A 13,354-nucleotide genomic window follows, 5' to 3' on the forward strand; every position below is an offset into this window, starting at 1 on the left:
TCTTTCACTTTCATCAAGAGGCTCTTTAGTTCTTATTCACTTTCTACCATAAGAGTGGTATGATCTGCATATCTAAGGTTATTGATATTTCTCTCGGCAATCTTGATTCCAGCTTGTGCTTTCTCCAGCCCAGCATTTCTCATGATGTACTCTGCATAGAAGTTAAATAAGCAGGGTGACAATATACAGTCTTGATGTACTCCTTTCCCAATTTGGAACCAGTCTGTTGTTCTATTCCAATTTTAGCTGTTGCTTCCTAACCTGCTTACAGATTTCTCAGAAAGCAGGTCAGGTGATCTGGTATTCCCATCTCTTTAAGAATTTTCCAGAGATTTTTGTGGTCCACACAGTCAAAGGCTTTGGCATAGTCAATAAAGCAGAAGTAGATATTTTTCTGGAACTCTCTTGCTTTCTTGATGATCCAACAGATGTTGGCCATTTGATCTCTGGTTCTTCTGCCTTTTCTAAAACCAGCTTGAACATCTGGAAGTTCACGGTTCATGTATTGCTAAAGCCTGGCTTGGAGAATTTTGAGCATTACTTTACTAGCGTGTGAGATGAGTGCAATTGTGCAGAGGTTGAGCATTCTTTGGCATTGCCTTTCTTTGGGATTGGAATGAAAACTGACCTTTTCCAGTCCACTGCTGAGTTTTCCAAATTTGCTGACATATGAGTGTAGCACTTTCACACCATCATCTTTTAGGATTTGAACTAGCTCAACTGGAATTCCATTACCTCCACTAGCTTTGTTCGTAGTGATGCTTCCTAAGTCCCACTTGACTTCCTATTCCAGGATGTCTGGAAGATCTGGTGAGTGTCTGGTGAGTGATCATACCATCGTGATTATCTGGGTCATGAAGATATTTTTTGTATAGGTCTTCTGTGTTTTCTTTCCACCTCTTCTGAATATCTTCTGCTTCTGTTACCATTTCTGTCCTTTATTGTGCCCATCTTTGCATGAAATGTTCCCTTGGTATCTCTAATTTTCTTGAAGAGATCTCTAGTCTTTCCCATTCTATTGTTTTCCTCTGTTTCTTTGCACTGATCACTGAGGAAGGCTTTCTTATCTCTCCTTGCTATTCTTTGGAACTCTGCATTCAAATGGGTATATCTTTCCTTTTCTCCCTGCTTTTCACATCTCTTCTTTTCACAGCTATTTGTAAGGCCTCCTCAGACAGTCATTTCAGTCATTTTCCTTTTTTGCATTTCTTTTTCTTGCAGATGGTCTTGATCAATGTCTCCTGTACAATGTCACGAAACTCCGTCCATAGTTCTTCAGGCACTCTGTCTATTAGATCTAATCCCTTGAATCTATTTCTCACTTCCACTGTATAATCATAAGAGATTTGATTTAGGTCATACCTGAATGGTCTAGTGGCATTCCCTACTTTATTCAATTTAAGTCTGAATTTCGCAATGAGTTCATGATCTGAGCCACAGTCAGTTCCCGGTCTCGTTTTGCTGACTGTATAGAGCTTCTCCATCTTTAGCTGCAAAGAATATAATCAATCTGATTTTGGTGTTGACCATCTGGTGATGTCCATGTGTAGAGTCTTCTCTTGTGTTATTGGGAGAGTATTTGCTATGACCAGTGCATTCTCTTGGCAAAACTCTATTAGCCTTTGTCCTGCTTCATTCTGTACCCCAAGGCCAAATTTGCCTGGTACTCCAGGTATTTCTTGACTTCCTACTTTTGCATTCAAGTCCCCAATAATGAAAAGGATGTCTGTTTTGGGTGTTATTTTTAGAAGGTCTTGTAGGTCTTCATAGAACCATTCAACTTCAGCTTCTTCAACATTAGTGGTCGGGACTTAGACTTGGATTTCTGTGCTATTGAATGGCTTGCCTGGAAATGAACAGAGATCATTCTGTTCTTTTTGAGATTGCATCCAAGTACTGCATTTCAGACTCTCTTGTTGACTATGATGGCTACTCCACTTCTTCTAAGGGATTCTTGCCCACAGTAGTAGATATAATGGTCATCTAAGTTAAATTCACCCATTCCAGACCATTTTAGTTTGCTGATTCCTAAAATGTTGATATTCACTCTTGCCATCCCCTGTCTGACCTCTTCCAATTTGCCTTGATTCATGGACGTAACATTCCAGGTTCCTATGCAATATTGTTCTTTATAGCATTGGACTTTGCTTCCATCATCAGTCACATCCACAACTGGGTGTTGTTTTTGCTTTGGCTCCGTCTCTTCGTTTTTTCTGGAGTTATTTCTCCCCTGATCTCCAGTAGCATATTGGGCACCTACCAACCTGGGGAGTTAATCTTTCAGTGTCCTATCTTTTTGCCTTTTCATACTGTTCATGGGGTTCTTAAGGCAAGAATACTGAAGTGGTTTGCCATATCCTTCTCCAGTGGACCACATTTTGTCAGACCTCTCCACCATGACCCGTCTATCTTGTTGTTCTTTTCCTTAATTTTCTGTAAATCACATTAAGGCAGGCACTTTATCTGCCCTGTTCAGCAGTATGTTCCCAGTGCTCAGAGCACAGATGCTGTACCTAAAAAGCATGTGATAGATACGTGTTAAATCAGTGATTAAAGATGAATGCATTCAAAAGATATGTACACCCTAATGTTGATAGAACACTATTCACAGTAGCCAAGGCATGAAAACAACCTAAATTTCCATCAACAGATGAAATGGGTAAAGAAGATATGGTGTATATATATAATATGTGTGTATATATATATGTGTATATATATATACACACACACATACATACACAATGGGATATTACTCAGCCATAAAAAAGAATGAAATAATACCATTTTCAGCAACATGGATGGATCTAGAGATTGTCATACTAAGTGAAGTAAGTCAGAAAAAAAACAAATACCATATCAGTTACAAGTGGAATCTAAAATATGGCACAGATGAACTATTTTACAAAATATACAGACTCACAGACATAGAAAACAATGTTATGGTTACCAAAGTGGAAGGTTGGGAGGGGTTAACAGATACACACTACTATATATAAAAGAGATAAATAACAAGGTCCTACTGTATAGTACAGGGAACTGTATTTGATACATTGTAATAAACCTATGGGGCTTCCCAGGCAGCTCAACAGTAAAAGAATCCACCTGTAGTGGAGGAGATGCAGGAGACACAGATTGAATCCCTTGATTGGGAAGATCCTCTGGGGGAGTGCATGGCAACCCACTCCAGTATGCTTGCCTGGAGAATCCCATGGACAGAGGAGCCTGGAAGCCTACAGTCCATAGAGTTGCAAAGAGTAGACATGACTGAAGCAACTGAGCATGCACACATGCATGCAGTAAATCTATAATGGAAAGGAATCTGAAAAATTATATATTACATATATTCAGTTCAGTTCAGTTCAGTTGCTCAGTCATGTCCGACTCTTTGTGACCCCATGAATCGCAGCACGCCAGGCCTCCTTGTCCATCACCATCTCCCGGAGTTCACTCAGATTCACGTCCATCGAGTCCATGATGCCATCCAGCCATCTCATCCTCGGTCGTCCCCTTCTCCTCCTGCCCTCAATCCCTCCCAGGACCACAGTCTTTATATATTATATAAAACTGAATCACTTTCTAATACTTGAAACCACACAGTATTGTAAATCAACTGTAATTCAATTTAACAAAAAAAGAGAACACATGAATTTGTGACCAAAGTTCCTGACCCTCTCCCCACTTCTCCCTTGGACTGCACAATGTTTGTTACAGATGTTCCTGTGCGTGGACCACGTCACTCCGGATCACTTTCTACCTCAAAGCCTCCTTTGTCTCCTTAAAGCACAACTCCAACCTTGCAAGTGAAGAGTCAATGGGGCTAAATAAAATGTGTCAGTTAGAACTGATAAACCCTGGACTAGAACAGCAAAACTGGTTTTCTTATTTCATCCACAGGTGTTTCTTCAAATAATAAAAAACACCCCCGATTGGGACTGCAGTAGGATAGAGTATCTTGAACTGATAATGGCACAGTGTACATTGAATGGAATTTGAACCCCATAAGCTCACAGTTTAAATGCCCTTCACTTCCTTTGTATTACTCATGGGTGTAGACAAATCATCTCCTCCTCCTCTTCTCCCCACCCCCACACCCCACCACGTGCAGTTTAGGACCCATCCCCACATGCAGCGACAGAGAAGCAAAGCTATCACCATGATGGATATATAGATGTAGTGTAGCATCGCTTGCATGCTATCATGTCTGACTCTTTGTGACCCCATGGACTGTAGCCCACATCGCTGACCATGGGATTATCCCAGCAAGAATACTGGAATGGATTGCCATTTCCTAGTCGAGGGGATCTTCCCACCCCAGGAATCGAACCTGTTTCTCTTGCATCTCCTGTATTCACAGGCAGATTTTACCACTGCACCACCTGGGAAGCCCATGTAGAAGATGATTATCCCATAATTATGGCAAAAGTCTGACTGTCTCCAATCCCAGGGGAACGCTAGTAATGGTCATGGCCCCACAGCATCCAGCCTACTGTGAAGGTAGAACACTGCTTTGTGAGACTTTCCTTAGCTTCATCCACTTGGTAAACAGACCTGCAAAGAAAGCCCCATGTAAATGTTGATACTGACTCATTGGATGTATAGAGTCAAGTACAATAGACCTGATCCAAAACTGAGAGAATATCTGAGTCTAATACATTAAGCAGGTAATTCCAACTCCATGTGAGATATTTAAAGGCTAAGCTCTTTCTTTATTGAATTATCAATTATCTAAATGAGCACCATTTTTAAGAAATAAATACTAAATGAACGTGAAATAACAACAATAATAATTGATGGTGACAGACATACTTATAGCACGTAATAGTGCCAGAATAATATATAAATAGCTTAGAAAGATGGTAATGATAACCTGTATGCGAGACACCAAAAGAGACACAGATGGATAGAACAGTCTTTTGGACTTTGTTGGAGAGGGAGAGGGTGGGATGATTTGGGAGAATGGCATTGAAACATGTATAATATCATATATGAAATGAATCGCCAGTCCAGGTTTGATGCAGGATACAGGATGCTTGGGACTGGTGCACTGGGATGACCCAAAGGGATGGTACGGGGAGGGAGAAGGGTGGGGGGTTCAGGATGGGGAACACATGTACACCCGTGGTGGATTCATATTGATGTAGGGTAAAACCAATACAATATTGTAAAGTAATTAGCCTCCAATTAAAATAAATAAATTTATATTTTAAAAAATAAATTAATAAATAGTATAGGAGTTCCTAAGCAACTCTGAGGTTACTTGAGAGAATTCAGTGATGCAGTAAAGACTTGTAAATTGAAATGCTTGAATTCCTGACTTTAAAAACAAAAAATCAATCCTAAACCAAGTCCCATTGAATTAAATGTAAATTAGACTAAGCTTATGATAACAAAAATGTACAAGCCTTGTGAGAATTCTGAAAGTGAAACTTAAAATGATCTTCTCTGCCTGAATCAGAGGTTAACATCAGCAGTGATTAAGTCTTGTTGCTAGAGCATACCCTTGCGATGAAGGGATGAAAATGGCACCTTACTTCTGTGTTCTTCCTCCTCAAAGCCTACTTTAATCATAAGAAAGACATCAGACAAACTCAAACTGAAAGGCCTAGCCAGTGTTCCTTGAAATGTTCAAGGTCACCAAAGCAAGGAACAACTGAGAAATGGTCACAGCCAAAACAAGCTTAACAGTTCATGGTGACCAAATATAATGTGGGATACTAGATGGGATCTTGGAACATATAAAGAACATTAAGGAAAAATGAAGGAAATCTGAATAAAGCATGGACTTTAGTTAATAATAAGGTGTAAGTATTGGATTTGGGGGCTTCTCAGGTCACACTAGTGGTAAAGAACCCCCTGCCAATGCAGGAGACATAAGAGACACAGGTTTGATCCCTGGGTCAGAAGATCCCCTGGAGGAGAGCAAGGCAGCCCACTCCAGCCTTCTTGCCTGGAAAATCCCATGGACTGAAGAGTCTGGTGGGCTACCATCCATAGGGTCACAAAGAGTCAGACACAACTGAAGTGAGTGAGCATGCATGCATGTGTTGGATCTTCAGTTGTAACGAGTGTAAGATATATAAGATGTTAATAATATAGGAAACTAGGTACAGGATATATTATAACTCTTTACCACACAATTGTCCAGTAAACTAAAACTATTCTAATATAAAATGTTTTCCTGAAAAATACATAAGATCCATTTTTAAAAGATCTTCTGATATAGTATTTGTAGAGAAAGATGCTTTTTCATTTATAAATTATTTCCATAATTTGTGACAGTTCTCACATCTGCTACTATAAAATTCACTGCAGCTTCTCTGCCTCTTAGGAAAAAAATGCATTTAATTATCAGTGAAATTCAACTCCAGCTTGTTATGATGAATGATTTGAACCTGTCAGCTTTTCTTTCCTCCCTAAAAACAAAAGAAATGAAATGAAATACAGTCTTCCTCCTTTACTTCCTTCCTTCCACCTGCTTTATTTAATTGATGAAGGTTTGAGCTTTTATTAATCTTTTTGAGCTCCTCTGTAAGATGCAGAAAAAGCTAATATGATATCATTGTATCTAGCTAATGTGTGTGCTTTGTGAAATTGATACACCCTGCCAAGACATAAATTACTTAAGCTTTGATAAATGTGTTGAAATCAGGGAATGTTCAAACAGATAAAGCACAGCAATTCCTCTTTTTCTCCCTTTTTTAAACTCCATTTCGTGCAGGCAGTTAAATGTTTTTGCATTATTATTGTAATATGATGGGACAAAAGACAGCAGTGATATCGATAGTAGCATAGAGAACCCCAGCAAATACAAAAGCAATGGGGGATACAGCCTTGTATTTTGCAGAGAACATCTAACAACCTTGCTTTGGACAGACTGGTTGCCAACAGGTTCAGATCCACTTCAGTCCTCTCCCAGCATGTTGTGTCACTGAAATTGTCTACAGAGGAATGAGCGTCGTGCCAGACACTTTGCACTTTCAGATCCTTTGCTGACTCATTTGGTAGGCTGAAATCAAAGATCCACAAACACATTTTATTAGCAAAGAATGCTCACCTGACCCTGTGATCTGCATATGACTCAGATGTCAGTGAGACTGGAAACACGAAGAAGATTTGGATTGATGCTCTAGGGTTGATTTCTACTCATTAATTTATCCTATGGCACTGAACAAGTTGCTTGATTGATCACTAATCAGTTCCTTGGAGACCTGAGAATCCATATCATCTTTTGAAGACAGTTTTTGAATAGGAGGCATGGAACTATCCATTGGATAATGTAAGGCCCATCAGTTTCTGAGTGCCTTTTGCCAGAGGTTGGGCTCAGTAATTTCCATCCATTTTTTAAATCTAGTCCTTACAATCAACCAACAAAGGAGGTATAGGTGAAAAAATTGGGGCTCATGTCAAGGGACAATGAGGTCATCAGGCAGCAAATCCTATGCTTTTTCCACCATGCTGCTTCCATATTGGGAGTATATTGGATGAGTGTGGACAGGATTGTGGCTCATTCAAACCCCAGTCATCCCTGAGTAGGTCTTATGAGGTTAAGTGTGAGCCTTGGGGACTTCGGCCACACGTCTATGTAGACCTGTTTAGGAGAGGATGTCTTCTCGGTAGTGATGCACTCATTTCAGCAGCATTCTAGGGAAAAGACTAAACAAGTTATACCACAGGGAGAGGAAGTTGGGAGAAGAGGTACAGCTAGCAGCTTTTTAAGACAACTAGGAATATATTTGTTTTTTTAATTATACTCTTCTACCTATATACATCATCATCCAATAGCTTTTTGGAATTTGAGTTTAGATTTGGGAATCAGTACTTGTAAGAACTGTCCATACATTTTAGAGTAATAAATAAGTTAAAGAAGTGAACTGAAGTCGCTCAGTCGTGTCCGACTCTTTGCAACTCCATGGACTGTAGCCTACCAGGTTTCTCCATGCATGGGACTTTCCAGGCAAGAATATTGGAGTAGGTTGCCATTACCCAGCTTTTCTCAATTTGTTTAATGTTGTCAAAGCAAAGTCTAGAGTAAAGCAAAAAAAGTAAAAGATTCATACATCTACTTTTTATCTAAGGAATCCTCAATGACAGCTGTCACTGAAACAATTATAGATCTGTGCTTAAGAGTTAAATTGCATTATTTTTACATAGGCAAACCTTAAAATCAAAGGCAACTTGAGCAGATTTGAACCTAAAGAGTATTGGGTTATAATATACTTTTTAAGAATCAAATTTCATTTTCAATTCTCATCTGCAGAATCTTTCCTGAAGAATAGAAGAGTGTTTCTAAAAGCAAATAATTACATCTAATTTATCTGTTTAGTAGGAGAAGGCAATGGCACCCCACTCCGGTACTCTTGCCTGGAAAATCCCATGGACAGAAGAGCCTGGTAGGCTGCAGTCTATGGGGTCGCTAAGAGTCAGACACGACTGAGTGACTTCACTTTCACTTTTCATTTTCATGCATTGGGGAAGGAAATGGTAACCCACTCCATTGTTCTTGCCTGGAGAACCCCAGGGACGGGGGAGCCTGGTGGGCTGCCGTCTATGGGGTCGGACATGACTGAAGCGACTTAGCAGCAGTAGCAGAATCTGTTTAGTAAGTTTTGTATTCTTTTTTTTCACTTTCTCAAGATGAGTTACCTATATTTGGGTCAAACTGTTACAACATCAGTTACTACAATGAAAATCTGTAGTATTTTTGAAAATTAATAAGCGACTTTTTGAGTAAATATTATTGAGTCATCTCAGAACCATCACATCAGAAGTCCTAGAGATAAGAGAAGGATCTCCTAATGTCCATCTCACAATAGAACTCATCATGTATTTTAAAATGCACCAATATCAGTTAGCCTGAGACTCTATGTGATTGAAAACTTGTCACTGTACAATAAGTTTAACGTTGATAGGTTTTCAATAACAGAAAAAGGAGAAAATCAGAGAAAGCATCAAGAAAAATGACCCAAGCAGAAAAAACTCAGAAAAACGTGCAATGTGAAACAAGCATTTTAAGATAAAAAGAGCATATTGGTGCTGGTAGTACAGAGTGTTGTCATACTTGCGCAAAAAAAAAAAAAAAGTTTTTTTGAATGGAAAATGGATCTTTATTCTACTAACACAGTATTAATTGGGAGCACTGCCCAGAGGTAAAGAATCCACCTGCCCGTGCAGGAGACCGAAGAGACAGGGGTTTGATTCCTGGGTCAGGAAGATCCCCTGGAGTAGGAAATGGCAACCTGCTCCAGTATTCTTGCCTGGGAAATCCCATGGACAGAGGAGCCTGCCAGGCTACAGTCCTTAGGAGCAGAAAGAGTCGGATATGACTGAGTGACTGTCACTGTCACTAGTGTGTATATGTTAATCCAGGGGGTCCCAAAAGAGTTGGACACGACCAAGCACTTGAGCACAAGCATATTGTGTATGAGTAAGAATTGAGGTGCTTTTTTGGTTGTTGTTTTGTTTTTAAGCAAGCTAAAAGGGATTTATCTTGTGAAATATAGGAAGAAAGACAGGAGTAAAGGAAGAGGTTAGGAAATTGGACAAATTGGGGAATAGAGATCAGGAAATTAAGTTCTTTAGTACTGGCCATTCTCAGGATTGGTAGGAGTGGTTGTCAACATTGACCAAGCAAGGCACATGTCATGAAATATTGGAAAAAGGTGAAAAATAATAATAGCAAGAATCATAATCACAGAGAAGAGAAACTGGACCTTGATCAGCAAGGGGTTTCTTATCTGTCCATGTGTCCTTGACTGTCTCCTTGGAGAGAGGACAGGACAAGTCAGTTGGACCAGGTTACATTAGCTCTTAGCAACCGCAAGTCCTACCTTTAGCCAGGACTGACTTCCATGGGCTGTCTGACCAGTTGATCTCAATGAGGCTCTGTGCACATTGTAATGAAGAGTGTTCAAAGTCAGAAAACTAGTGACAGTATCAGAAATACCCAGAATATTTTGAGCCAGAAATCCTGAGTAATGATCCCTCTTTTTCTGGTGACTATGCCAGTCCTTCAACACCAGGAGAGAAAGAAGTATCAACTCAGGATGTGCAAGACCCTAGGAACAGAGAGTATGAATTCAGGTTTTCAAAACAATAAGAATGTGCAGAATATCAGTTTGCCCTTCTGCCAAGCCTCAGTAATTTAAGTAGAGAAGAAAATTTTCAAAAATACTAGACATGAGTGGGAAAAGCCTTTGGGAATTAATCAACGGGATCAATATATATCATGTGCCCCCTCCCCACCAAAGCAGAAAACAGAAAAATCCACACACACACATTTAAGTCCTTGCATTCCTCCTCTAAAGTGTTCAGGGACAAGTTATAGGTGAAAACAGTTCTCATGAAACTCTATTAGGACTTAAACTTTGATGAATGTATAAAATACAACCTCATATTATTAAACTCTACCATAGAGTCAAGTGTAATATTTACAGTCCAAGCTATGCCAGTTTTTTTCTCAAAACTGAATTGAAAGCAATAATTCTTGTAATAATCTGAGACTGGTTTTACCAGGTACTTCACCAGGTTTGAAAGGGTTGGGGAAACAGTACATAAAAACAGCCCCACTTCCTTCTCATCCTTTCCATCACGCTGACAGTTTTCCAGAGAATGATTACCAGAGTGGTTTGTGCCATTAGAGATAAGAGGCTATCTATGTTTCCACGAGAAACCTCTATTTTCCAGACTTTATAATTCATCTATAAATATCCACTCCAAGGAGCAGTTTCATATATTATGAATCTGTCTCTCAAAATTCATATTGACTTAACTAAATGATTTTTAGAAATCATGAAGACTTTTACACTGCAAAGAGAGTTAGAAGAAAATCAAATGCAAATAAAGTGCTGTGTTTCAGGGAGAATGATTTGAATCAAATACTGTGGAATCCATAAAACGCGGCACGATTCTTTCTTAGCAATCCTATCTTTCAGGGTACTATTCAGTTGTAATAAAATGTATTTATCAACAATTAATTAATTCAAAATATACATTTCCAATTTATTTCTGCTTCTGTAAAGGCAGATAATTTGAGATTATATTTTTTCAACTAAATCTTTTCTAGAACTTCATATTATTATTCATACTACTTTTAATTGCAGAACTTAGAATTGAATTATATCAAGTTATGAAATTATACGATATAAGCTTTTGAATATAACAATATGCTTGCTATCTACAAATATATTTTCAGAGTCTTATCAATACCTTATATTCAGATGGCTTCTAGCTCCATGGTAGAAATCTTAGCTTACTGAAGTTATTTTCTACCTAAAAAAAAAAGACCTTACAAATTGAATGTTTTTATCAAATAAGAGACCAAAAAATACTATATCCCCCAGTCTGGGAAGATAGAATTGTAAAGATTAGGAGACAGAGACTAAAGCCACATCAACCCATGAAAATGAAATGCAGTCATCCCTTGGTATCCATGGGGGATTGGTTTCAAGATCCCCTTGGATACCAAAATCCAGGGATGTTTAAATTCCTTATATGAGATAGTTTAGTATATGCATATAACCTATGCACATACTTCTGTATATTTTAAACCATCTCTAGATTATTTATAATGCCTAATACAATGTAAATAGTTGCCAGAATGTGACAAATTCACGTTTTGCTTTTTGGAAATTTCTGTGTTTGAGTTGGGGGCAGTTGGGATATTTTGTTCAGTTTTAATTTCAATTCAGTGTCGGTTAAATCCAGTGGATTCAGAACCTGCGTATACAAAGAACCAACTGTCCTCTCTGCCTAATCTCATCACTTCCATGTTTGTAGTCACAGATTTGTACTGCTTGAATGACATGGTCATCTTGTTACACTGCAGAGCCCCACTGTGTATGTGAAATGGTATTTAGCAGGAAGAGAAATAATACTACAGGAATTACCCCAGTGCTTTGGCTTTGGTATATGTGGACTCACAGCCCAACCTAAAGTATACTTTTCTTTCTTCCTTTTGAACAGCTGTTTTGTGACAGTGAGAAGGTGGTGCACGCCACGGAGGGACTGGATTGGGACGACAAAGATGCCGCAGGGACCCTGGTGGGTAACGTGGTGCACTCACGGATCATCAACCCTCTGCGCCTGTTTGTTAAACAGGCTCCAGTCCCCAAGCCTGGACACTTGGCCTATGCAGACAGCATGGAGAACTTTTGGGATTGGCTGGCCAACATCACGGAGGTTCAGGAACCATTGGCAAGAACTAAAAGGAGGCCAATAGTGAAAACAGGAAAATTTAAGAAAATGTTTGGATGGGGTGACTTCCATTCCAACATTAAAACTGTGAAACTCAACCTCCTCATCACGGGGAAAATCGTTGACCATGGTAATGGAACCTTCAGTGTTTATTTCCGACATAATTCCACCGGCCTGGGTAACGTTTCAGTGAGTTTGGTACCCCCCTCCAAAGTGGTGGAGTTTGAAGTTTCCCCACAGTCTACCTTGGAGACCAAGGAATCCAAGTCTTTCAACTGTCGCATTGAGTATGAAAAAACAGATCGTGCCAAGAAGACCGCCCTGTGCAATTTTGACCCATCCAAGATCTGCTACCAGGAGCAGACTCAGAGCCATGTATCCTGGTTGTGTTCCAAGCCCTTCAAGGTCATTTGCATCTACATTGCCTTTTACAGTGTTGATTATAAACTTGTGCAAAAGGTCTGTCCTGACTACAATTACCATAGTGAGACTCCCTACTTATCTTCTGGCTGAATCTTCCCATGGACAATAAAAAAGAAGGGTAAATATATACTCAGTTATTAATAGAACCACCAAGAACCAAGCTCAGCTCTCCATGGCAAAGGATCCCTTTTGTTTCTGGCAGTGAACCTTCATTCCCTATAAGGTTTTCAAACTTAAAAAAGAAAAACAAACATCTTAAAAGTTGAAATGTGTTTGTTATGGTCTTAAATACCTTAATCTAAACAGTCAAACTGTATATGAAACAATCACTCTCTCATAAGATCTCTTTCTCCTAAGGCTGACTCCTCCAGCTATTCTTATTTCTCTAAGAGTCGAAGGTAGCAACATGGAACAGGAAAGAACCAAATACTGCATGTGATAAACATTGCTCTTGAAATGAGCCTACCTTTGAAGTATGTTTTGGAAAGTTACCTTAAAAATAGCAGATCCAGTACAGTAACTGAAAAGATTGTATTTGATAAATGAATCACATTTCTGACATTGAATTCTTTTTTATTGCTGTCTTTTTTCCCATGTCTGTGCTGTTAGTGATATGAGAGATGAAGGGGTAAAATTTGCTTCAAAACTCATGTGTGAAGTTACAGTGCCCCAGTGGAATGAAACACATTATTATCTGAGCTAGAGTTGAGTGGAGTGGGATTTAAACACTTACCCTTGA

The 13,354-nt window shown here is 39.1% G+C and overlaps 1 protein-coding gene across 1 annotated transcript in view; it reads left to right on the forward strand.

The window, feature by feature from the left end:
* Nucleotides 1-12,705, forward strand: part of NXPH2 (neurexophilin 2) — a 76,608-nt gene extending 63,903 nt beyond the window's left edge. Inside the window, exon 2 of the mRNA XM_052653153.1 lies at nt 11,962-12,705. Within this exon, the coding sequence (XP_052509113.1) occupies nt 11,962-12,705 (744 nt within the window). The remainder of the gene's footprint in view (nt 1-11,961) is intronic.
* Nucleotides 12,706-13,354: the final 649 nt, after the last annotated feature.

Source organism: Budorcas taxicolor, chromosome 2 (assembly GCF_023091745.1).
Source record: "Budorcas taxicolor isolate Tak-1 chromosome 2, Takin1.1, whole genome shotgun sequence".
NCBI classification, from domain to species: Eukaryota; Metazoa; Chordata; class Mammalia; order Artiodactyla; family Bovidae; genus Budorcas; species Budorcas taxicolor.